This window comes from Amaranthus tricolor, chromosome 11 (genome assembly GCF_026212465.1).
Source record: "Amaranthus tricolor cultivar Red isolate AtriRed21 chromosome 11, ASM2621246v1, whole genome shotgun sequence".
NCBI lineage: Eukaryota > Viridiplantae > Streptophyta > Magnoliopsida > Caryophyllales > Amaranthaceae > Amaranthus > Amaranthus tricolor.
This window is the reverse complement of record NC_080057.1, coordinates 18,921,483-18,947,697: the sequence shown is the minus strand read 5'-3', so window position 1 is coordinate 18,947,697 and position 26,215 is coordinate 18,921,483. Positions and strand designations below refer to the sequence as shown.

The 26,215-nt window shown below is 32.6% G+C and overlaps 2 protein-coding genes across 2 annotated transcripts; both read left to right on the top strand.

Annotated features, from left to right (window-relative positions):
- Positions 1 to 5,096: 5,096 nt before the first annotated feature.
- Positions 5,097 to 7,842, top strand: LOC130827548 (peroxidase 57-like). The gene is made up of 4 exons (XM_057693287.1): positions 5,097 to 5,467; positions 5,553 to 5,732; positions 6,078 to 6,243; positions 6,832 to 7,842. The coding sequence occupies exons 1-4, from the start codon at positions 5,246 to 5,248 to the stop codon at positions 7,242 to 7,244; spliced, it is 981 nt and encodes a 326-aa protein (XP_057549270.1). The 5' UTR covers positions 5,097 to 5,245; the 3' UTR covers positions 7,245 to 7,842.
- A 16,517-nt stretch (positions 7,843 to 24,359) lies between these two features.
- Positions 24,360 to 25,975, top strand: LOC130827231 (peroxidase 57-like). The gene is made up of 4 exons (XM_057692894.1): positions 24,360 to 24,647; positions 24,793 to 24,972; positions 25,165 to 25,330; positions 25,437 to 25,975. The coding sequence occupies exons 1-4, from the start codon at positions 24,420 to 24,422 to the stop codon at positions 25,859 to 25,861; spliced, it is 999 nt and encodes a 332-aa protein (XP_057548877.1). The 5' UTR covers positions 24,360 to 24,419; the 3' UTR covers positions 25,862 to 25,975.
- The last annotated feature ends 240 nt before the right edge of the window (positions 25,976 to 26,215 follow it).

The following is a 26,215-nucleotide window of genomic DNA, read 5'->3' as shown; positions in this document are numbered from 1 at the left end:
GATAATACCTGATGGTGCTATGAGGAGAACCATAAGGAGAACTCTAAGAACTTTCTTTTGGGGAGCCATAAGGAGAACCGATGTTTCATGTCATAAGAGGTAATGATGCAACTGATGGTGCTATACCAGTTCATCATTGAGTATATTAGTTAGCTTTGCATTTTCTTTTTGTGCTTTGATTTGCTTTATCCAGGGTTACTAAAGACCCTATTTTCTACAAGGGTTGTTGAATACCCTTTTGCTACCCATTTTTATATCTTGTATATTTTTGTACAATCTTAGCATTGTATTTATATTGTATCTTTGATTTTCATAGCTAAGTTTGTACATGTTGTTCATTGAAAAAGGGAAACATGCTTGAAAAGAGAAAAACCTAGCTAGGTTGAAAACCCGAAAGGGCAACCTAGGCAAAAGAGCAGCTTGAGTGGAGCAAGTGAGACTTGTAAAAAATTAATGAGTGGCTAGGACGAAAACCCAAAAATAAGTTCCTAGGCAAAATGAGAGATAAAGAGAGATTTTAAATTTTTGCATCTCCTTTGTTCTCGGAGCCGGCGACATAAAAAGTGGGAGTCATAAGGTAGGTATTTGGGTAGACCACATTGGAGGAATAAGTGTAGTATTTGTTTCATTTCCATTGTCTCTAGTAGTTATAAGGGGGTTGAAGTGTAGAGTTTTAAGGTGCTTGATCTTCTAGTACCTCTCATTGTTGTTGTGTTTGTAGTGTGGTAAGTATGGGAGGAAGTGGTATGGTTTCTTGGAACACTTGTCACACTAGGGAATTAGAGGAGCCTAGTAAAGGGAGGCATAAGAAGTAAACTAGGTTTGGAGACTGTGTCTTAACCTTTAGTTTTCATTCTCAACCTTGATTTGCTCGAGGACGAGCAAAGGTTAAGCATGAAGGAGTTTGATAAGTGCAATTATTTGCACTTATTTATATTATTTATACTCCTTAATGATGTTTGTTGTTAGTAATTTCGTGCTTATTTTGAAGATTTATGCTAATTTACTCGTTTTGGTTATTCATGTTGATTTTTAGTGGTTTTGATTGTTTTAAGCATAATTCTTATGGTTTTAATGATGACGGAGTTTACTAAGGGGATTTTAGCTCGGGTGAAGATAATCTACTAAGAAAATGAGCAAAAGAGTAAAAGTGTGTTTATAAGGCAAAAGTTTTGAGGTGAAATTTGATACATGTCAACTCTTTCGGTCATAACTTTTGATAGAAAGATTGCATTAATGTAAGGTTAACGGAAGTGGAAACTAGATTTCAAGTGCTTTCCAACGGTATATTATATGTCAAATTCCGACAATCGAGCAAGAAATGACGACCGTTTGAAGTTACTGCGATTTTCCGGTGCCCAGAGCCAACTCGGCGGCAATGCAACATTTTAGAAAGCCGACTCGGCTGATTCACTTCTGGGCTGCATGAGATTTATTTTAAGCGACAGTTTCCTTAAACTTTCATTAGCTTTTAGTAATTAGGGTTAAGTCTCCTTTGGGGGGGGGGGGCTCCTTCTCCTCTTTTCTCTCCTTCTTCTTTATCATTTTCTTTTGAATTTTACTCCTTTTTCCATTAGTTTACTCTAGAATTCATTCTTAAATTTAGTTCTTCATTAAGTTTTGCCATTAATCTTTCATTGAGTATTGTGAGTTTTTCTTTAACATTTAATTTCCTTTTTTTTAATTTCTTGTACTAGTTTAATCTTCCATTAGTAAACTTTTATTATTGTTATTAATCATCCTTCAATAAAAAATTAGTATTGTTCTTCATTCATTGCTTTTTGATTTAACTGTTGTGTTCTTGGAGTTTAATTATTGTTTTTCTTGAATTTGTCATTAATTTCATTCTTAGTCATGTTTAGTATCATCCTAGGGTTTGTATTTATTGCTTTTACCATGATCAATGAGTAGATCCATTTTCTAGAGTTAGGGTTTGAACCTATAATTCAAGTATGATTTGATTATTAAATGTGTCTATGAAATTAGGATTAATGTGATTGAATTGTGCCATTAACTCTAAATTAAATATGTTTTGTTAGACTAGTCAATAGAACTAACGTGTGAGATCAGGATCAACTTTGTTTTAGGGTAAATTTTAGTTAAATTCTTATTAATTCATTCAATACAACTAGCGTGTGAGAATTGAATTAATAGGGTCTAAATCTAATAGTTAATCAACAGAGCGAAAATTTGAGATTAACAAGATCATGTTTAACCACGTAATTAATCCGACTTTTCATAAACACTAATGAGAATTTGATCATACAAAGACTTTAGGGGATTTCCGACACCCTAGATCTCTTTATCACATAGTTTAATCCATTTTTCTTATCGCATTCGTAGTTTGTTAGAAAACAACCAACCAAATATTTTTCTCTTTAAGCAATATAATTAATCGAAATTAGCAAGTTTCTTGTCATAACTTCCTTGTGTTCGACCCCCGACTACACGTACACCGTGCTTTTGCGGTTAAATAAAATTTGCACATCAATATTTTATCATACCATACCATATCATCATACTGCATAGATCCCGCTTGTAAAGCTAGGGTTCGAGATTAGATAACATATAAATCATATTTATACCCTCTCGTACGAGAGGGTAGGGAGAATGCAGTCAATTAGACTTTAAATAGTTAGAACCCTACCAATAGGAATGGGGTCTAGACCGGACCCGACCCTAATTTTAAGGGTTTGGATCCACCTATTTTTGGACCCTATGGATCCGGGTCGGATCTGGGTCCATGACCTTAGGGTTCCGATCCGAGTCCACATGTTTGAGACCCAGATCCGAACTATGGACTCATTTACATCCTTTTTAAAATTATATATTAGCTATCATGTGTATTTAATTGTTTGATTTGGAATTTCGTTTTATTTTTAAAAATCAAGTGAATTTAAACTTTGTCGGTTCATAATTTGAAATATAATCGTTATATCTATACTTTAAAAATTAAAAGACTTGATAAATATTTCGTTATAAAAATTTGTATGTTGGAAAGCTTCATATATTTATTCACTCAATTAGTATAAAGTATTACAATATCCTTGTTAGTCGAAAATATTAAAATAATTTTATGGAAAGGTTAAAAATTGTATAATATAAATTTTTAAAATAAATTCTAGAGAAAAAAATTAAAATTGTTGGGACCCAGATCCAGACCCTAGACCCGCCAGACCCTAACAATCTGAATCGATGTACAAAATTTTCAGAATCTATAGATCAGTGTCTGGATCTGAGTTCAATAAAAAAATTAAAATCTAATTTTGGGTCCAATAAAAAAATATTCCGACTCAATGCCATGCCTACGTACCAAAAGCGATGAAAAGGAGTGCGTACTAGAAAACTCCTCGACCTAAGCAATATAAGAGTCGAATAATTATAAGAACCAAAATCGTACTTTTAAAAAAAGATCTTTACATAAAATTAGGCGTCATTGGTGTATTAGATACTTAATATTAGCTTTTTTGCTCCTTATACAAGAATTTGGACTGAATATTATATTAGTTTGAATTTTCTAAAGTTTAAAAAAGCAATTAAAATCGTGTTAAATACAAAAGGGATGTGTTTACCAATAACGCGCATCTAGTTTGACCTCAATCTCCATACATTAGTTTTCATTATTTTTCTTTTTTCTTTTTTCTTTTGTTGTAGTGCTGCTTTTTATTGAAGTAAACTTATTTTTACACCAATAAATCATGTTTATTTTCATCAAACAAACATATTAGGAGTACTTTTCAATATTGCTTCCTCTGTTCCCTAATAAATTTCCCATAAGAAATGTTTACTAGAATTAAGAAAAATAGAATTTTAGATAGTGAATATGTTATTTTATTGAATAATAAATTTGATGGAGAAAAAGTAGAGACCATACACATTACAAAACTATTAAAAGAAAGTTAGTGAAAAAAAATATATAAGGATCACAACTAATAAAAAATATCTTTATAGAGTTAGTAGGAAACATGTAGGGACCATAAGAAATATAAAAATATTAAAATGTAATTAGTAGAAGATATGTAGGGACCAAAACTATTATTAAAATATTCAAATGAGGATGAAGAAGGTTATTACTTATTTTTTGTCCAAAATTTGTGATAAAATTTGAAAACTTTTTTAGGGGAACAACAAATAAAACGCTCCTACATGGTAAATGAGAACTTCTTTAAGAAACAGAGGAAGTACTTTTTGACTGCACATAAACCTTTTAAGGTTTTTTCCTAAATCAACTGATAATAAGTCGTGTAGCCTATTAATTTTATATGTTAGACAATTCTTTTTCATTCTTAGATAAGAAATTACCTGTAAGTTACGTGATTATTTTCCAACATAAATCTAAAATTATTGTATTTTCTGTTCATTATGTGAAACTTTAAAGGAATCCACACTATATTGTAAAGTGAAAACGTATATTTTCTCTATAAAAAGTATACATGAAGTTTCATGTGAAGGTATAAAATCCTTAACCCTATGAACTTTTATATCAATTTTAATTAATTTATCTCTGGCCTAATTTTTCTGCAATTTAAAATGGTTCACGAGTGCATCTTGTCTCTTTGTTACCCCACACCAGAAATAAATAAATGGTAGTTCTATTTGGTATAGTAATATACTTCCACTAGTTTTTATTACTTACTACAGATAGTGATATTTCTATTTATATGATGTCACTATAAAAAATGTCACTATCTGTAGTAATTAATAAAACTAGAGAAAGTATAAAGAATAGTCCCACTTTATAATAATGCTTGAGAAATTTCACGTGGTAACCTTAAATTTTTAACATTTCCACGAGATAGATAAATATTTTTTAAATTTGCATGGTGACTCTTAGCCTTTAATTTTTCTATGTGGTAAGCGAATGGTTAAGTTTTTTATTAAATTAAATACTTAAATATTTTTGAAAAAGTGCCCCATAACGATAATTCTAATGGTAGTTTTTATGAAAAAAACTTTCTTTATGATGTGTAGTAATAATGTAATTTTAACTAAAACTTTAAAGTTAAAAGCTTACGTTACCACGCAGATTAAAAAAACATTAATCGACCTGAAAGGTTAACAACTGAGGGCCACTATAAAAAATTTCCCAAAATTATTGTTAAAGGAAGGCTTACTATTTTACTGACATTCAACATATTATAATTGGAGATATGCCTATATATATACAAGACATAAGGCTGCTTTCACTCAGCATGCCTTTAATAAAATTGAATCAATTATTGTACATACTATACAACGATAGAAAATGAGATTAGCTTGGTTTGTCTCAACATTATTCTTCTTAGGTTTCATTCTAACAACCCTTGTTGATGGCCATGGAGGGCTGAAAGTCGGCTTCTACAAAGGCAAGTGTGGGAAACATGATGCCGAGAAAGTTATTTACAATGTTGTTAAAGAAAAGATTGCAAGCGATCCTGATGTTGTGTCCGATCTTGTTCGTATATCATTTCATGACTGCTTTGTTAGGGTATGTAATAATAACCTATTAACTTTTGCACAATTGGTAATTTGTTTATATATAATGTAATGAACTAAAAACATTTTTTTGAAAGGGTTGTGATGCTTCGATTTTACTCGAGGGAGAAAATACAGAGCAAAAAGCACGGGTAAATCATGGTCTTGGTGGACTTAAACTTGTTAATGCTATTAAGGATGCTATTGAGAAAGTTTGTCCAGGAGTTGTATCATGTACGGATATCATTGTTCTTGGTGCTAGAGATGCTATTTTTTTGGTACGTTTAAAATTATATGTATTGGTGTGTGTCTAATGGATCAGAAACCATTAAATTAATGTGGATACATATTTTATCTAAAAAGGCACATACATGTACCTTTTAAGTTTTAGCTTTTTTTCTTTATTATCTAAAAAAAAAAAAAAGTTTTAGCTTTTTAAAATATGTATGAAAATGTCACTAATAATATGTACCCTAGTTTTTAATGAAAATATGTACCCTAGTTTTTAGTGTTATTCACCACTTTCAATAGTTTTCATATGATTTATTTTGTATTTTTTTCTTTATATATACTTGAAGAAATAAAAAAAACATTTGGTATACTATGTTTTAAATTTCATGTAGGCTGAAGGAAAATGGTATGAGGTTGAAACAGGAAGAAGAGACGGACGAGTATCACTTGCAAGTGAAGCACATGCTACTCTCCCTCCACCAACAATTCCAATACATAAAGCCATTGAATTGTTTGCTAAAAAAGGACTCAATAAGGAAGATTTTGTCGTTCTTTTAGGTATATACTATTCGGATTATTTTCTCTCATATTGATAGATTAAGGATGTTGTGCATATTTTACAAATCATTAGAACCCTTTTTGTTATCGCCATATGATTTCGAGATGGTATCTTCTTGACTTATAAAGTGTGTGCATTTCGAGTTTTCCCGTTAATATGATGACATTTACTATAAGTCCCCCTAATTGAACATGATATTAGAGCCGAAGGTTCAATAAAAAATTAAATGGTGGGTCCGAAAAGAATGACTTTCCTACCCATATTGATTACTCCCACATGCGAAGTTAACTGGAGTTCACATATGAGGGGGATGTCGGTATTGTTTGTCCCACATCGATGGATTAAAAATAGTGTGTACACTTTATAAGTCATTGGAGCCCTTTCTCCTATTGCCATATGGTTTCAGATGTTATCTTTTTGGCTTATAAAGTGTGTGCACTTCATATTTTTTTGATTATGTACTGACATTCATAATAAGTCTAACCTAATTGAACATATAGATGACTACAATTACTCTTCATTCGCAAATTAGAAGAATTAGATATTTTTTATGATTTAGTTTTAAAATCAAAGTTTTCCTATTTTAGGCGGACATACAGTTGGAACTACACATTGTCACTCATTTAAAGAACGTCTATACAACTTTAGAAAGACGAACAAGCCGGATCCAAGCATTGGTCCAAATCTACTTCATCTCTTGAAGAAGACATGTCCCACTAATAGTCCATCAGATGGAGAAGCATTCCTTGATCAAACTCAAGGAAGCCATTTCAAGATTGATAATGCCTACTATAAACAAATTTTGGTACACAAAGGAGTTCTAGAGATTGATCAAAAGTTGGCATTAAATCCTATCACAAGAGGTGATGTGAAGAGGCTAGCTTACAATCCTTATCATTTTTTGAACAAATTTGGTCCAGCTATGGTTAAAATGTCCAAAATTGGAGTTCTTACGGGCAACCAAGGAGAAATTAGGAAACATTGTGGGTATGTTAATTAGATTATTGTATCAATATTAAAATTAGCCAATAATTCATTTGGGAATTTGATTTTATCTCAATTACAACATGTTTTATTTTTCCTAAGTAGATAAATTCCTCAATTTAATTCTTATTACCTCTAAATAAAAATGGGTCATTCATTTTATATTATATTTTTTTGGGAAATTATCAATGGTATACCTGAGTATTGGTACTTTATTAATGGTATTCCTAAATTTTTTTATTATCAATGGTACCCTCGTATTATTGAGCCTCTTACAACCGTAACTGTTTTAACTTTTTCCGTCTAAAATTGAAAAATAAAAGAAAAAGAAAAAATTTAACGGTTTTGGACGATTTTGAACGGAAAAAGTAAACGAGGTTACGGTTGTAAGACGCTGCATAATACGAGGGTACAATTAATGATAAAAGAAATTAGGAATACAATTGATAAAATGTCAAAACTAACGTGATAATTTCCCTATGTTTCTCATTATTTTTAAAATATTTTTGTGTCAGCAACTCAGCATCATTCCTGTTTGTAGTCAATTATCTGTTTGATAAAGTTGTATAAGATGTTTTTGGAGTTTGTATGGACCCTTGAAAGCCAATATCGCGTTTGAAATGATAGTGAATGTTAATTAGTTCATAAAGATGATCATCTAATCTTAAGACAAATCTATATAATTAGCTCATTTCTCTAATTAATCACTTAAATTTCAATTGTAAATGATCATTTTAACATTAGAAGTGATCACTTTATAGTTATAAGTGTTCATTTTAAAACAATAGTGAATAAGTATATTTTGGAGAAACTCCATCAATTGAGAATTTGTGTTATTAGTTAGGACCGTATTGGATATTTTTGAGGCCCTGCGCAAAAGCAAAATAACGTACTTGTAAAATATGAACGTTATGCCTTTTTTCAAATGATAATTGATAAACTGCTATTTTTATCAATTAGACAAAACAATAATATGGTCAATAAACCTATTAACTTAGAATATACAATGAATTTAAATTATCATTACCTTAAACATAATGATTATCCATGAAAAAAATATCAATTTACATCCACCAACCAATTATTCAAAAACAAACAACTAGTCGTTGACAAGGTAACGAATGACAATTAATTATGGAAAGTCATGTCATTTATTATATTTTCACCTTTTCATCTATGTAAAATTTTTTATATCTCTTTTTTAATATATAAATAAAATAATATTTCAAAAAAATTAGGCCCTTCAAAATAACGGGGCCTTAAGCTGTCGATCGTAGTGCTCTTGTTAGAGATTCATCTCTGTAATTACCAATAATAATTGTTTATACGAAATAATAGTTGCCTTTTTTATTCAAATGTTTATATATATATATATATAATAATAATAATAATAATAATAATAATAATAATAATAATAATAATAATAATAATAATAATAATAATAATAGTTATAATAACAATAATAAAAGAAAAACAAGATAACTAGGCAGTCGATTTTGCAAATCTATGAAATTGGATTTGATATCCGGTTTAAGTTAAATATTTGATTGGAATTATTAGATATTTAAGAAAATAGATAAATCATCCAATTTGAAAATTGAATATGGGATTCCGTATTGGATAATTTGAATAATATGTTTTCTCTCTACTTAAATGTGGTTATTGTAACAAAAAGAATCTTTACGTCTAATAATAATTAAGACTTTTGAGTAACAACGTATGGAGACACCAAAAAGAATGAAAACATAGTAAATGAAGTAGAAGATGAGTAGACGATAAATTATTGAAAAAGTAGTACTCATAACAATTATTGTCCCTTCTTTCTCATACGCACATGTGCTAACAGAAATATGCTTTAATAATGTTTTCCAAAGGAAGTGTCAAACTACCAATCTAATCAAATAATTAAGTTGCTGACTGACCCCCAAAAATATAAAACGGCAAGCTTGAACAACGTTTTTCCAAATCAAAATTAAAATTTCGACAGATGCCCGTCCGCCAAGATAAATAGTCTGATAGCGACTCTAAAAAATACCCATGGGTATATCTTTCCGCCCGCTTAGTTTAATATATTAATTATTAAATAGTAATTCTTTTATTTTTTTTAGTTTCTCTAGTCTACTCATCTACTGTCTACATTACCATTAAATAATAATTACTCAACTTAGTTTGATAATCCTATTAGTACTCTATTCTACTGATGTACTGTCTAAATTACTCCGTAGTAAGATGATGATAATCGATGATCGCATTGCTTTGGTTGGATCATCCAATATAATGTTTATATTTATGTAAATTGAGAATTTTGAGATCTTTTTATGTATCTAAAGTACTTTGGAAAATATATTGTATTATTTTAATTGTTATTAAGACTTAACTTTATAATTTGTATTGCATTTTAATTTTTATATACGAAATGCCCGCTAACCGGGGGTCTCGCCCACTAAGAAAATGGTTGGGTAACGATAAAAAACAGGTCTGTCAATGCGGGCAGATCGAATTTTGAATATATGAGCCCGCATGTAAATTTTTAAGGGATTACTCGGTCCACTACCTGCCTAAGCCCGAGCATGAACAACTCTAGCTAGAACTGTGGGTGCAACACAAATTCTCCTCATACATGGCGTTTAATTTTTCACATTAAATGAGAGGTGGTTAAGATTCGAACTAGTTACCTCTTGTCAAGCTGGCTTGCTAAGGGACCAATTCAATCAAAAGTTTAAGCTGATGGTTAAGGCCTTAAGATATATAACATACTTAACGCGCCCTCTCACATGAGAGCTCTTTGTGCTAGAAGTGTGGATGCAACACAAGCCCTCCTTATATAGCGAGTAACGACACAAGAATAATACTCGCGATATACCCACCTGCTGTTCACACAAATTTATCTCAAATAGTGAGTTACCGCAAGTGTAAGGTGTTGTAGGACATACGGATCGAACACAAAGAGTGGAATGCGAGACTTTGGGCCTCTTAGGTATTGGGATAACATAAGATAGGGGTAGTGATGGTTTAAACTATGATTGTAACTAAAAAAAACAATAAAGAAAGAAAACACCTGGGTAGGGGCTGACTTACATGCAATGGACTTCATATGACATGTTAAGGATCTATTTCAGCGTAATTGTAAAGGTGTGAATTTAAATACAAAGAGCGATCCGATCTTGGATAGGGCTTGGGATCGCCTCCGAGAATCTCATTCCCCTCACTCTCGTGATCGATAATAAGACCCACGGGCAACAAATATCCAACAACCCGTCAATCCTTCCTTATTCTCGTAGGCGAAGGGTGAAACTCCCAATCTGTGGGGTGAGTGCAACGTTCAACTCTCGTTGATCCCTTGTCCTGAACTCCAATTATTGGTAAGAGGTCAAATCTCCCAAAAACCCAACTCTCGTTGATGTTTAGAGGGCGATCCGAGTGACCTCAACACAATAAATAGAGTAACCCACTTCTCGGGTTCACAATGAAACCAACATCAACCATTAACTACCAATTATCAGTCCATATGCAAAGGTTAGGTCAACCTCCAACCCTAAAAGACTACTTATTACTCATACTATCAATATATCTAGCAATGACAACAAATGCTAACATGATGATCAAGCTACTGAAATTAAGCAAAAACATAGTATAATTCAACAATGGTGAACATCACAAACCATTATGAAATTGCAAAGTAACAAAGGAATAATGTGGTTAAAGCAAGAAGGAATATACCTACAAAGTTTGAAAGTGATTGGTAATCAAAGATATAAAACCCAGAAATTGCAATAGCTTCAACTCTCAACGATGGAGGTTGAGATGAATAGAAACCCAAAAATAGTGAGAGAATAGAGAGAATTGAAGGAATCAAAATCAGAAGATAAGCTTGATTACAAACTAATTGAAATGCTAAATGATAAAATCTAGGGTTCTTTAGCTAATAAAAAACAAATTAGAAAGCTAGAAACAAAAATAATCTACAATAGGTTAAGCTAAAACTATTCTAGGGCTCCCCCTTTTTCTAGTACATCAAGCCTTATATATAGCAAAACACCCCTCATGACCTAAGACCTCTGCTAAAAATAAACATTATACCCTTAGAAGGCCGTCCAAATCATAATTGGGCCCTAGGAAAATGTGCACTTGAATTGGAGAAGCCAAAGGTTCAACTCGAGAATTGATCGATCGATCGATCTAAAGAGATCGACCGATCAATCTCAGCTGCTGGTCATCACAGATGCATTGAGGTCTCTTGCCTTCTTGCCTTCAAATGAGTGCTTGGGACTATCTCCTATCCTCGGTTTAGCTCCGTTCCCTCTCTAAAACCTCTAGGAGATTAAGGGCGCAATTTCCCTAACTTGCTTTGCTCGAGAAAAGGTGATCAATCCTGCAAAAACGAGCAAAACACAATATACCCTACACAAGGGAGATCAAATCTCATAAAACTAATAAGAAAGAACAACAACCGCATGAGAATGTAAACTAAATAAGCATAAAACAAGGGAAAATGGAAAGTTATCACCCGCCCGCCCGACTAGTTTTTGAACATATATATTTTTATTTTAAAAATGTATGAGAAAAATAATACTCTAAGGCCTAGACTTTTAATCCATCTTCAGATTACTTTAAAAGTCTAACAATGTGGAACTTTAAGGTTTTAATTTTAACTTAAAACACCAAAATAAAGTTTAAAAGACACTTGACATTACTTTCTAGTCGTATTTCATAGTTTGGACAATGCGTTGTATTATTTTAATTTTCTAAGACCTTATATTGTGATTATATTTCTTGTAAGAAATGTTTATCTGAATTTTTTTATTACATTTATTATCACTATTCATTCTTCATGGTTATTTCATACTCCCTCGTATTCTTTCTATTAGTCCCATTTACTTTTGGGTTACTATTCTCTTATCACTCTTAATATATATTTTATTCTTAATTTATAAGTTAAAATATAGTAAAGTAGGATCTTGTTTGTGATAGAATTGGTAGAATCATCGGTTGCCATTTCATTTCAAAATGAGAGAATAAATACAAGAGTAATCTTGGAGGGTAAGGAAACTAGCTACAAGAGTAATCTTGGAGAACAAACAAACTAGCTAGTTACAAAATAATTACCAAAATATAAAGATTTACAAGATATGCACAATATTCTATTACACCATGCGGTCGAATCGGGAGGTCTGCGAACACTGAGACTGGATCGAAAATCATCAAAAAGAACTTGAGACAGAGCCGTGGTAAAGATATTGGCAATTTGATATCCATATGGAACATGAAGAACTCGAACATCACCACGCTGAACCTTTTCACGAACAAAATGAATGTCCATTTTGATATGCTTAGTGCGTTGATGATGAACAGGATTGTCCAACAAATAAACAGTACTAACATTGTCACAATAAACAAGAGTGGCTGTGGGAATAGGACAATGAAGCTCAAGAAGATAGTTACAAATCCAACAAGTTTCAAAAACAACATTATCAACACCACGATACTCAGCTTTGGCACTAGACTTGGAGACCGTAGGTTGGCGCTTAGAAGACTGTTAGCTGTATTTTATTCATACTTTATCCCCATCAGTTGGATTTATTATATTGGGATTTTGCATAACTATGGTTGCTTTATTTGGGATTTTACGCTTGGTTGGGTATTTTGGTGTTTTTGTGCATTTCAGGTAATATTAGTCAAAACTGATCACAAACCAAGTACATTTGGCACATACAATATTCACTTTACTCCAAAAGCTAAAGTAATCAAAGCCTTGATGACCCAAGTCAAGGAAATAAGGCCAAAAGAGGCTAATGAAGACCATTCTAAGCCCACTCGGCCAAAACTGGGTCGAGCCAAGCTTGCTCGAGCATAAAAAAGACTTGCATTAGAGATAGAAGCTGAGCAGGACCATCCTGAAGGCCGCTCGATCTGGTCGAGTGATGTTGGCTCGGGTCGAGCGAAAGTACTATTCACTTCTAGTAGCTTCAGGCTATCGACATAAAAATTTTCGATTGGTCGAGCGGAGCCTTTTTTGGTGACTGCTCTATTTTTAAAGATCCTGACCTGTGTACCTGATGCTTGCTTGACCAGGTCGAGCGGATTAACTCGGGTCGAGCGATTGGGGCGGTTAGAAATAATAATGCTTATAAAAGCTACGGATTGGATGCCCTACTCATTTCTTCAGCCTCTCATACTCTACTACTCCACCACCCCTATTTGCCACCTATCTACTGCCTACCTATGTCAAGCATAGGGGTGGTGGAGAAATCATGAAGCCACTTGTCCTCCCTCCTATAAATAGAGAAGAAGAAGGCTCAAGCAAATCATCCACTTCTTCTATAACTCATTTTCTTTACTTCAAGCTTTCTTTGGTATTTGTTAGTTTTAAACTTCCTTATGTACTTTCCATGATTCTGGTCTTGTATTCTTAATTTCATTTTTCTACTCAAATAATTATTAGATATTTTAAGCTTTTAATTTATCATTGAAGATCATTTGATACACTAATGTAATTGAGATTAAGTTAATTCTATGGAAGCATTTCATCAAGCATTTGAATTGCAATTGAAGCTTTATAGAGTTTATCATTGGTATTCATTAATTTTCATTTGGTTGTCTTCCTTGGATTAAATTCCAAATTAGTCATTCCTATTCTCTACACTTTATTGCTTTTGATTTTTTATTTATTTATCATGGATTCATATTCTTTAGTTATGTTCAATTTCAATATGAGTGAGTAGTTCAATTTGGCTTAGGCTAGGTATTATCACCATGTATGTAGTCGAAATTGTTTTCTTTACCTTTGGCTTGGTTGTGTTGTTTATGGTTTGAGATGGATTTTTCTATTATTATAGTGTCATTGGATTGAGGGCAAGAGTCATTTTTAATGATAGTCTAGGCTTGAAAATTGAATCATCTCCATGAGAATAAGTAGATGTTTTGATTGGAAATGATGAATGTGTGCTCCATGTGCTTAGTTCCATGAGAATAGATAGTTGAGTATGTTTTAGGAAGCTTTTGTTGCTCGAGAGAGAACATTAATATCTAAGATGCGTTCTTCCCCATAAACCATATTTATGACCTTAGGTTGAAGATTAGTAAACACTACTTTGGTGAGAAAGCCTAGCCTTTACCTCTTCATTATCATATGACCTTTTGATGTGTTTGTATTGCCTTTGATCTTATGTTCTTGGTTAGTTAGCATTTGTATTTATTTTATACTTTGTTTTAGCTTTTGTCTTTATTTGCTTGTTTTAGTTGATTACACCAACAAACATCTATATATACGTTGTTAAACAAACTAATTGATTGAGAATCCCTTGATATACACCCCACTCCCTGTGGATTCGACCCTGATAGGTGCAAATTTTAATAACCGCAAGTACATGGTTGACGTGTAGTTGCGGGTCGAACACAAGGAGGCGAGTTAATCAATTTGTTTTTTTATGACTACAAGACACGGATCAAGAAATAATGTGATTGAGAAACTAATACGATGCAAAAACTAAAGCTAAAATAATGATTAATATGAAGATAAAAATGATATGACAAGCTCTAGGGTGTCGGGCGTCACCTAATTTTAACATAGGAATCGATCACTCTCATGATTGTATGAAATTGAATCATTGGCATAATTAAATGTGATGTAATTAATCTCAAGCTTCCGCTCTATTGATTAATATCGATTTAAGACCAAACTAGTGTTAATCCTCAAACTTCCATTTTATTGGCTAAACTAGTAGGAATTTAACTTAAATATATTTCAATCCTAAATTAATTATAATCTCAAACTTCCGTTTTATTGAAAAGATTAATAAAGATGTTTAAACCGAGATTTATTAAGCGTAGATTTAATTATAGACCCAAATTTCACACAATCAATCGATAAAACGTCATCCCATGCTTCGAATTAGGGATTATACCCTAACCCTAAAGAAGAAAACTACTCACTAAACATGATGATAAATATGCAATTCATAATGAATGATGACTTAATAGAGATACTAAACATAAAACGATGAATGATTTCAATGCAAGATATAAATAAAAAGCAATTAACAAAGAAAACTTACTAATTACGAAGAACGATAATGTAAATTGCAAGAGGAATCAATGTAACAACGAAGTTTTGCAACAAAGGCTTAAAGAACAAAAATAATTCTCCATATAATTCATTAAAAACTACTCCTAAAAACTGATAGAAACCTCAAAACTTTTGTATTTGAAACACTTTTCAACTCTTTTGCCCATCTTCATTGTAAAACATCTTCAAACGAGAAATAACCTCTTTAGTAAACTCCATCAACATTAAAACCATAAGAATTATGCTTAAAAACGATCAAAACCACTCAAAATCAACATGAATAACCAAAATGGGTAGAGTAGCATAAATCTTCAAAATAAGCACGAAATTATTAACAATAATCATCATTAAGGAGTATAAAATGATATAAATAAGTGCAAATAATTGCATTTATCAGACCCGTACTTGTCGATGTACTACGCTACGCCGTGCACTTGCGGTAGTACTATTGAAGGACGTGAAGTCCCGATCACAGACCAAGAGATCAAATTGTCACCTAGATAAACACAGTAACCAGAAATAGGGGACTGTATAATAATAATCCATGGTCAAGAGTCCCTTGAATGTACCAAAGAATTCTATGAAGAGCAGATATATTTTCAACTCGATTATCATGATAAGCACACTTGTTGAACGACATAAATAATATCCGGACGGGTGATAGTAAGTAACTGTAAGGCTCCAGCTAAGCTGCAATACAAGGTAGGATTATCATATCGAGACCTAGTATCAACACAAAGTTTGCTAGATGCAGTAACAGGAGTAGGAGCAGGTTTGCATTGAGACATGCCAAGTTTATCCAAAATTTCAGCAGCATATTTGTTTTGAGAGAGAAATAGACCTGCAGGAGTACGAGAAACAACAATACCCAAGAAGTAACTAAGAGGACTGAAGTCCTTCATAGAAAATTCCAAACTTAATTTAGACATAATTGTAACAGGCTCAAATTTCTTAATCTTAATCTTCCGATTAATTATTACGAAATTTCTTTTCGAATTCCTAATCCTTTGGTTATCTAATTCAAATCACCTTTAATTCCTAAACCTTATTCCGATTTTTGTAATTTCTTCCAAATATTAAACTTATATATATATATATATATATATATATATATATATATATATATATATATATATATATATATATATATATATATATATATATATATATATATATATATATATATATATATATATATATATATATATATATATATATATATATATATATATATATATATATATATATATATATATATATATATATATATATATATATATATATTCTTAAATTTCTTTATAAGCACTAAAATATTATTTTATAATACGAAAAGTAAAATTTTAATATTATATTTACGGTTTTATTAAAACGTTACGTTTCAATTTTGTTTCCTTAAATTAACTTTACTACTTATCATTTTAACTTTACAACTTTGATTTAATTATTTTATACCTAAAAATTAACTATATTTTTCTTATTAACTTTAAGTATAGTTTTAACTAAAATTTTCTAAGTAAACTATCATATTTTCATAATCAAAACTTAATCATACTTTCCCATTAATCTAAAACATTTCACTAGCATAAACTAGAACAAAAATTTGATGAATCAAAATCCTTTCTACATCAATCCATAATGTTCATCACTTACACAAGCTATCACCATTTCCTTACACAAGTTAACCTTCTTCTACACTCCAAACTCTTACACATCCACTTACACACTCCAACTCTTACACATTCACTTACACACTCTAAATCACTTACACAAGTTAACCTTCTTTTTCATACAATCTAATGAACTAAAAAGTTGCCCAAAACCCATTATAAATACCCCTCCTTAGCCATGAGATCACTTGCACCCCCATCATCAAATCTTTCTACCATTCTTTCTTATATCTTCACTTCATTAACATCTTACTAACTTTATACCCTTTTTATTTGTTGAAGAATCAAATGAAGATGGAGCTTGATCTTATCACTTCTTAAGCCAATAATCATCAACTTTTGAAAAGTCAAGTATTATATTTTGGAGCTTGGATATCATTTTCTTTTGGGTAATTGAAGATCTACTTCTTTGAAGCTTGGAACCTTGAAGACTTTCTCTTTTGGAGTTTATTTCCTTAAGTTCTTATTTTCCTATTATTATTCTCTTACTTGGTTTAGCACCACCTTTGGAGGAAAATGGTACAAATTTTCTTAACTCTCTCGTAATGTGATATTTATTTATGGTTACTCGATAATATAAAAGCATGATCAACATGATGTTATTTTAGTCATTTAAACTTTATATGGTAATATTAAAGTCATATCCAGTTTAGTGATATTTTCGTCAAAACAATAATACTTTTGGGACACTCGAAAAAAAGTCATATATATGGAAATTTTTGATTAATATGATAATATAGATATATATGAATTTTACTAGTTAAATAAACTTATGTGTTTAAAATGATTCCATATCATCTTGGTGTTTTGATAAATTTTTTTTTTGTTGGACTCAAGTAATTATAAAGAATTATTAATCGGTTTATCGGTAAAATAGTCAAACAAATTTGTTAAAATGCTTAGCATTGTTTTTCTTGAAAACTCATTTCATATAGATTTTGGACCCTTAATAACTTGTCGGATTATGTTATTTTTATTGTGATGATAGATCCGTTTTACTATTTTACTGGTTATTTGATAAAATATGTTACTAAGTACTTAGAAATATTACCCTTGACTGTTATGATTATTTATGACATAATAATGACTTAGTTTAGCCTCAGGAATCTTAGTATAGCTACGAAAATTTGTTATTTAATTAATATTAATTTATTAGATACTAGTAATTTGTTTCTATTAAAAGGGTAGAATTGTCAAAATTTTGACTAGTGGAAGTTTGACTTATAAGAATGTAAACTATTTCGGTTTAGAGTCTTGTTTGATATTTCATGATATTGATTGTATGACTCTGATAGTAAGGTAACGTCGAACCATGGACCGGCATGTAAAATCCCGGCGTCCGTGTAAGCCGGCACGTAAAATGCGGTGTCAGACAGGGGGTCCGAGAAAAACCCATCCTGTGAAGTCTCGAGCATAACAGTATTGAGAGGAGTGACGACTCCCACCACAGTTAGGGTTTAGGACTACGGTCCTCACCTAACCAGACCCTTAGATATATCAGTTGTCATTATTGTTGTGATCTTGTGATGTGCTATGATGGTAAAGTTATGAGGCTTAATTGAATTTGATTAAATAAGCATTAAGGTTACCAAGTATTTAGTAGCAGTAATGAACTTCTGCAAGTATTGAGAATGTAACTTAATCGCTTAGTAAAGGTCAATAATGAGTAATAACCTTCTCTATTGTGCTTGATGATTATTTTGTAAGTATGATTTTACTATCGCATCATAAGCTTGTTGAGAAAATTGTACTCGGCTTTATCGCTGACCGATTGAATCGGCTGTCATCCGTATTATGGATGACAGTATTTTGCAGGAAAATTTAGCTCAGGTTTCGATCCAGGCCGCAACTTTAATTATTCTATCGAGGACTTAGCTTCAATGATTTTACTTGATGACTATATTGTACTTATGTTTTTTTATCGTATTTAAGTAAACCATATTTTATATTTTCTCAGTTGTAAGATATTTTTTTTTCTTATGTTTTGAACAATTTTAGTTTAAATGGTTTTTAGCAGTTCGGCGTTTTACACTTCCGCATTATTTATCTTAAGTATAATTATTAAAGTTAATTATGTATCGAGAGTGCCGAGAAATAGACCTGCAGGAGTACGAGAAACAACAATACCCAAGAAGTAACTAAGAGGACTGAAGTCCTTCATAGCAAATTCCAAACTTAATTTAGACATAATAGACTGACGAAGAAGATGAGAAGAAGCACTGAGTATAATATCATCCACATACAAAAGAAGATAAGCAATATTGGACTCATGACAATAAACAAACAAAGAGTATCACAAATGCTATTACGAAAACCAATGGTAGTCACAAAATCAGCAAACCGTTGATACTAAGCTCGAGGGGCCTGCTTTAGACCATAAAGAGACTTTTGGAGAAGACACACATGATTGGGTCGAGTGGGATCACGGAATTCCAAAGGTTGATGCATGTACACAGCTTCATTCAAGTGACCATGGAGAAAAGCTTTTTTAACATCCAACTGATAAGTGGACCAAGATTTAGACAGAGCAATACTCAAAACAATGCGAATAGAATCAGGTTTGACCACAGGGCCTAATAGTCTCATCATAGTCAATGCCCTCTCTTTGAGACTTGCCATCACCAACAAGTCGTGCCTTATAGCGCTCAAAAGAACCATCAGACTTAGATTTCACTCGGAAAATCCACAAGGAACGAATAACATTAGCATTCGGAGGCCGCGACAAAGGATCCCAAGTATTATTCTCAATTAAAGCATCAAATTCACCCTTCATAGCTTGTTTTCAGTTAGGGTCACAGAGGGCATGGATAGGATTTTTGGTAATAGGAGAGAAGGAGACGGAAAAGGCGTTGGGATTGGGTTTGAAAATGCCATGCTTAATACGGGTGGCCATGTCGTGCGGAGGATGAGGATTTAGTGATGAGGAGCGATTTAAGGAAGAAAGTGGGCTAGAGGATGGGGTCTGTGATGAGCTACGTGAGGCGGGCCCATAAGGAAGGGAAATAGGAGCTGGAGGGTGGTTAACTGGGCTAGGCCCAGTGTTCTGAGTTGCTAGGGGAGGGTGTGTATTTTGGGAAGCTATTGTTAGACTACTAGGGAGACGACGCCCAATAGATGAGGGGAGGGAGTTAAGAGATGGGCTGCTGCTGTTGGGCTAAAATTGGTGGAGGAAAAAATAAGGATTGAGATCATCTAAAAAATCATATTCTTTAGGAGAGGATTGTGAGGACCAAGAAAAAGGAAAGGAGGCTTCGTCAAAAAGGACATGGCGGGAGAGAATAATCTTATGAGAGGAGAGATAATAGCACTTGTAACCACGATGCAAAGATGGATATTCCAAAAAGACACATGGAGATTAGCAGGGTTGTAATTTATGAATTTTTGTGGAAGAGATGAGAGGAAAACATAAACACCCAAAAACCCAAAGATACGTATAGGTGGGAGATTTATGGTAAAGCAAGTGAGTAGAAGTTAAATGACCAAGTAACTTGGAAGAGAGAATGTTTAGGAGATAAGTAGAGGTATTCAAGGTGTGAGGCCAAAAATAAGAGGGAAGGGATGTATGACACAATATGTACAAATGATATTATTTATTGTGCGAATTTTTCTTTCGGATTTTCCATTTTGGGATGAAGTTTGGGGGCAAGAGAAACGAAGAGAGATACCACAAAAATGGTGAAAATTTTTATTATCAAATTCATCCCCATGGTCACATTGAAAAGATTTGATATTAAGTTCAAATTGAGTATTGATAAAGGTGTTAAATTGCACAAAAATATCATACACTTGAGACTTGCGAAATAACGGAAAAGTCCATAAAAAATTTGTATAATGATCAAGAAAGATGACATAGTATTTGTAGCCCGGAGGGCTTGAAATGGGAGAAGATCATATATCACTATGAATAATATCAAAATGTTTAGTACTCACAAATTAAGAATTAACAAAAGTTAATCTAACATGTTTACTCAAAGGACAAGAATGACACACAAAAGAAGGAGTTTTATTACATTGGATAGAATTAGAAGAATATAAGGAATGAAAAATGTCATTTCCCAGGTGACCTAAACAGGAATGCCAAATAGTAGAAGATAAAAAAGCCGAATGTGGATAGGACGGGATGGTAGCTCCATGTGTCAAATGGAAAGGATGATGATCACTAGTGATATTAGACCGTAAGAGGATATTCCCCGTGCCCAATTCTTTCGTAGAAAAACCATAAAGATTAAATTCAACAGAAACTTTATTATCACAAGTAAACTTACGAACAAAGATAAGATTTTCAATGAGTTTAGGGGCATGTAAGACATTTGTGAGAGTAAGGGAAGGATTAGAGGGAGAAATGGGTAAATCACCGTGACCTTAAACCGGAATCATATCACCGTTACCAATAATTATGTGATTATTATGATGATGCTTCAATGGAAAATACTTAAGAAAATTACCTTGAGGGTGAGTCGTGTGGGAAGTAGCAACGGTATCCATGTAAAAATGTTCATCTGGAGAGGACAAAGAGAGAGTATGCATAGCTTGATTGATATTCGTCGGAAAGTAGTCCGGCAAGGAACATGACCCGGTAAATAAATTATGGGCTGGACAAGGCCCAAGGATACCCGGAGAGGAGTAGGTGGTGGGATGAATTTTAGGAGAAGCCATGGAAGAAGCAAGACAGAAGGGGCGGCAGTAAGGATGGGGAACGATTATCTTGGGGAGTAAGGAAGAAAGTAAAAAGGGTTGAAGAGAGGAAAAAGAACTTAAGCTCTTGATACCATGATAGAATTGGTAGAATGATTGGTTGCCATTTCATTTCAAAATGAAAAATAAATACAAGAGTAATTTTGGAGAGTAAGGAAACTAGCTAATTACAAAATAATTACCAAAATATAAAGATTTACAAGATATGCACAATATTCTATTCTATTTTATTAGTTTGATTTGTATCAATGTAAAGATTATTAATATCAAATTTTTATAATTTTTGATTAAGCATAATTAGAGATATTAAGGAATAAAATGTTGTCTCGGCAAATGTAAAAAAAGTAAATGGAACTAATATATTGAATAGGAGGGAGTATTATTCTTATATGGAATAAGCACTCTTATTTAAACAACAATCAATCTTAACTTTTCGATTCATTCGTGTTTTAGTAGCTCCTGATCTTCAATGTTGGAACTTTTACTTCACATATTTCGAAATACTACAGAAAGTATAACCAACATATACTTTAACGGGCTAAGTAGATGAGTAAACCACAAAAAATTTTGTGTTCTTATTGCTTTTGCAATTCTTTATGTGATTGCTGTTTCTAATATCATGTTTGGTATTTTTTATTCGCTCTAACGTACGTATCGCCGTTCTTGTCTTTAAAATCACTTTTTCTATATAGTTCCTCATTGAAGAACCAACTTTGGATCGATTGCATCAATACATCAATTTAGAGGTATTTATTCGGATTATCAGGTTAATTTCGAGTCAGTTTTTCGGGTTGATTTTTCTATTCGCATTGATCTTTACAATAATCCAACCTTTTCATAATTTTCCTACAATAATCCCACTATTGATTACCCATGAATAATCACAATTTTAGGGGTATTTTCTTAGAGTAAACTTAGCTAACCCGTTAGACCGACTATAGTAGCCAATTCACCAAAAAAGTAAACTGAAAATTAATTTAAAATTAGAGAAAAATTTTAAAAATTTACATAAAAAATTTTAAGTAATAAAAAAAATCAGAAATTGTTTTCTATATTTTTTAAACAGTTTTTTCGACACTTTATTTCAATTTATTTTTTAAAAAATAAAATTTGCTATAACAAGTCATTCGGTTACCGGGTTCACTCTAAGAAATTACACTCCAAAGTTGGGATTATTCATAGGGATGCAAACGGGGCGGGGCGGGGCGGGTATTGGCGTTACCATCCCCATCCCCATCTGGTAAATCAATCTCCATCCCCATCCCCATCCCCATCCCCGCGGCGGGTATAATTTTTTTCCCCGTCCCCGCCCCGATGGGTTTGTACCTAGTACCATCTCCATCCCCATCCCCATCTGGGTATCCATTCCCGTCTAATACCCATTTTACCCGCCCCACCATCCGTCAAATCCCTGCTTAATACCCATCTGTGTCACATATTTATTTTCAATTATTTAGGCCTTAAAACCCATAATTGTGGCCTACCAAGATGAGGCGTCTTCCGGTTTGTTCACAACACGCCACATGATCAGTTTACATTCAACAATCGACATGGAAGCAATCAACAGGAGTATGCATTAACTGATTTGAATATGATGTCTGGAAACAATCCTTTTTTTGTAAAGCTTAAAGATAAATGCTCATCACTGGTACATTTCAATGTTATATTCAAAGGGCCAACATAAATTTTTTTTTTTTAAAAAAAAAAACTAAAAAATGATGATATTTACCTAGGGTATTCCAATTCTCAAAATTTGTACATTTCGTAAGGCGGGGCGGGGCGGGGCGGGGATGGGGCGGGTATCACCTAAAACCCATCCCCATCCCCATCCCCGCGGTGGGTATGAATTTTATACCCGTACCCGCCCCATGACCCATCAAACCGGTACCCATCCCCGCCCCGATGGGGCGGGGATGGGGCGGGTCTCCTATTAGACCCGCCCTGCCTGTATCCCTAATTATTCATGGTTACTCAATAAGTAGGATTATTGTAGGAAAATCATAAAAATGTTGAATTATTCTAGGTAATTTTTACTATTTCAAATTTATTTTGAAATCGGGTTAAATCAAACAATTATCAAGTGATCGTGTTTTAAACACGTCTAATGATCAACCTTATCTTGTAGTGACTTGTGAACCTCATTAACAATCAAACAGATCATACAAGCTGTGTTTGAAGTTAAATTTTTCAAACACTACAACAACATTACTCTACCTACCTATTTCTCAACCATATTAAAACCTTCAAAAATACAAACAATATTCTTATTTGTCTCAATGCATGTGCCCTTCCCCTATAATACTGCCAATTTGCATATGTATTGTAATAATCTACTTAGGGTTATAACTTGACTTCAACCACTTATACATAACATATGTGGGTCAACCCTATGCTAATTAAAATCAATGAACCCAGCAAATGATTAATTGCAGAAAAATTGTTAAGTCAATCAAGAAGCATGTCTGTTTTGGGTTGCACCAATCATACTACTAATTTCATTATTATTTAGCCTAATTGATGCTATAATGATAGGTTCATGCAAGATAATTATAGCATTTTTTCACGTTCATGACATTTGTACAAGGCAATCAATTATGGGAAAATAATAACATGCAAATTAAATATTAATTAATTCTACCAACTAATAATTATGATTGATATTGCTTAAGAACTATAAATGAAGGATGTTCTCATGCTAAATTTTATCATCCCATCTACATCATTTTAGCTTTGTATCTCATAATACCAAGCTAAATATAGTAAAATGTGGTGTGCATCTCCTTCAACAATTTTAGCCCTAGGGCTCATTTTGGTTACCTTAGTTAGCCAATGTTATGCTAATAACCAACTATATGTTGGCTACTATAGAGGAAAATGTTGGCAATACAATGTTGAAGAAATTATTTTCAATGTTGTTAAGGCTAAATACGCTAAGGATCCTACTATTGTCGCTGGCCTTATTCGATTACAATTTCATGATTGCATTGTTAGGGTGAGTATTGAGTACGTGTTAATTCATATTATATTGTTGGGATTATTATTTTGACACTGATATTCGGTATAATTGATTATGTATGCTCTAGTATTGATTGATAGTCCTTTATTGATTAGTTTTGAACTTTTGTTTGTTATTGTAGGGATGTGATGCATCAGTTCTCCTCGATGGACCAAAGACAGAAAAGACTGCAAAACCAAATCAAAGTCTAAAAGGTTTTTATGTTATCGATGCTGCAAAAGAAGCTGTTGAGAGAATCTGCCCAGGAGTTGTCTCTTGTGCTGATGTGCTAACTATTGCAGCTAGAAGTGCTGTCTTTTTGGTAAGATAATAATTTTTGTATAACCTTTTCATACATTAGGCTTCAAATGTACTTCATTTGTTACATTATACTTGAATTTAATAGTGACATTTTCTCATATAATATATCATAATCAGATGTAAGTATTTCAAAACAGAGGTAATACATAATAATTTCTTTATACCAAGAGAACTAATACAAGCTTCAATGTAGGCGGGAGGTAGATGGTACTACGTAGAAACAGGAAGACGAGATGGTTTCATCTCATCTAGAAGTGAAGCCCTTGCAAATCTTCCATCAGAACACATAACAACTCGTGATGCTATCCAATTATTTGCTTCTAGAGGATTAAGTAAAGAAGACTTTGTTGTTCTTCTAGGTATAATCTAAAAATTTTAGTAAAAATTATATTTTATTTTAAAAAAATATATTTAATTAGCTAAATTTATAAACGTAAGTACTAACCTAGCTAATTATACGTATAGGAGGACATTCTGTTGGAACAACACACTGTGACAAATTCAGTAGTCGTCTATACAACTTCCACAACACCGGTAAACCAGATGTAAGAATGAATTCCGGAATGCTCTATGCTTTGAGAAGAATGTGTCCAAGAAAGAGTGGTTCCAACAACATAGTATACTTCAAAAATGCTCCTACAGGTCATTACCAAATTGACAATGCTTACTACAAACAACTATTGGTAAACCAAGGACTTCTAGAAGTTGATCAAAATATAGGAAGTTCTCCACTTACTAATAGTATTGTGAAGAAGCTGGCTTATGTTCCAGGCTACTTTGACAAAAAATTTGGTCAATCCATGGTTAAGATGGGAAGAATTGGTGTTATTACTGGAAAGCAAGGAGAAATTAGAAAATATTGTGGTGCAATTAATCACTACAAACATTGATTTTATGTTCTTCTTTTTATTTTGGATCAATATTTTTATTTTTTACTAATTACTTTTTATGTGTTATATTTTTAGTGATTTCCTGTTTGTCCTACTAAGTAACATATCTTTTTGTTAAATTGAGGGTTCAAATTATTCAATAATTATAATTTCTAGAGTTGCTTTTCTTTGGCATCTTGCTTGAGATCACTCGTGCACTTATGATTGAATCTCAAGTTTCGAGATATTTCTGGTCTGAAGCTATTACCATCGCCACCTACCTAACCAATCGGCTACCTTCAAAACCTTTCAAATATCAAATCCCTCTTGACACTCTTAAACAACATGTCCCCATCCCTTTCTCTTATTCCTTAC

Excerpts from the sequence above, each read along its gene's own strand:
- LOC130827548 (XM_057693287.1), top strand. The coding sequence starts at position 5,246 with ATGAGATTAGCTTGGTTTGTCTCAACATTATTCTTCTTAGGTTTCATT. Across the intron at positions 5,468-5,552 it reads TTCATGACTGCTTTGTTAGG|GGTTGTGATGCTTCGATTTT; the intron begins GTATGTAATAAT and ends TTTTTTTGAAAG. Across the intron at positions 5,733-6,077 it reads CTAGAGATGCTATTTTTTTG|GCTGAAGGAAAATGGTATGA; the intron begins GTACGTTTAAAA and ends AATTTCATGTAG.
- LOC130827231 (XM_057692894.1), top strand. The coding sequence starts at position 24,420 with ATGTGGTGTGCATCTCCTTCAACAATTTTAGCCCTAGGGCTCATTTTG. Across the intron at positions 24,648-24,792 it reads TTCATGATTGCATTGTTAGG|GGATGTGATGCATCAGTTCT; the intron begins GTGAGTATTGAG and ends TTGTTATTGTAG. Across the intron at positions 25,331-25,436 it reads AGACTTTGTTGTTCTTCTAG|GAGGACATTCTGTTGGAACA; the intron begins GTATAATCTAAA and ends TTATACGTATAG.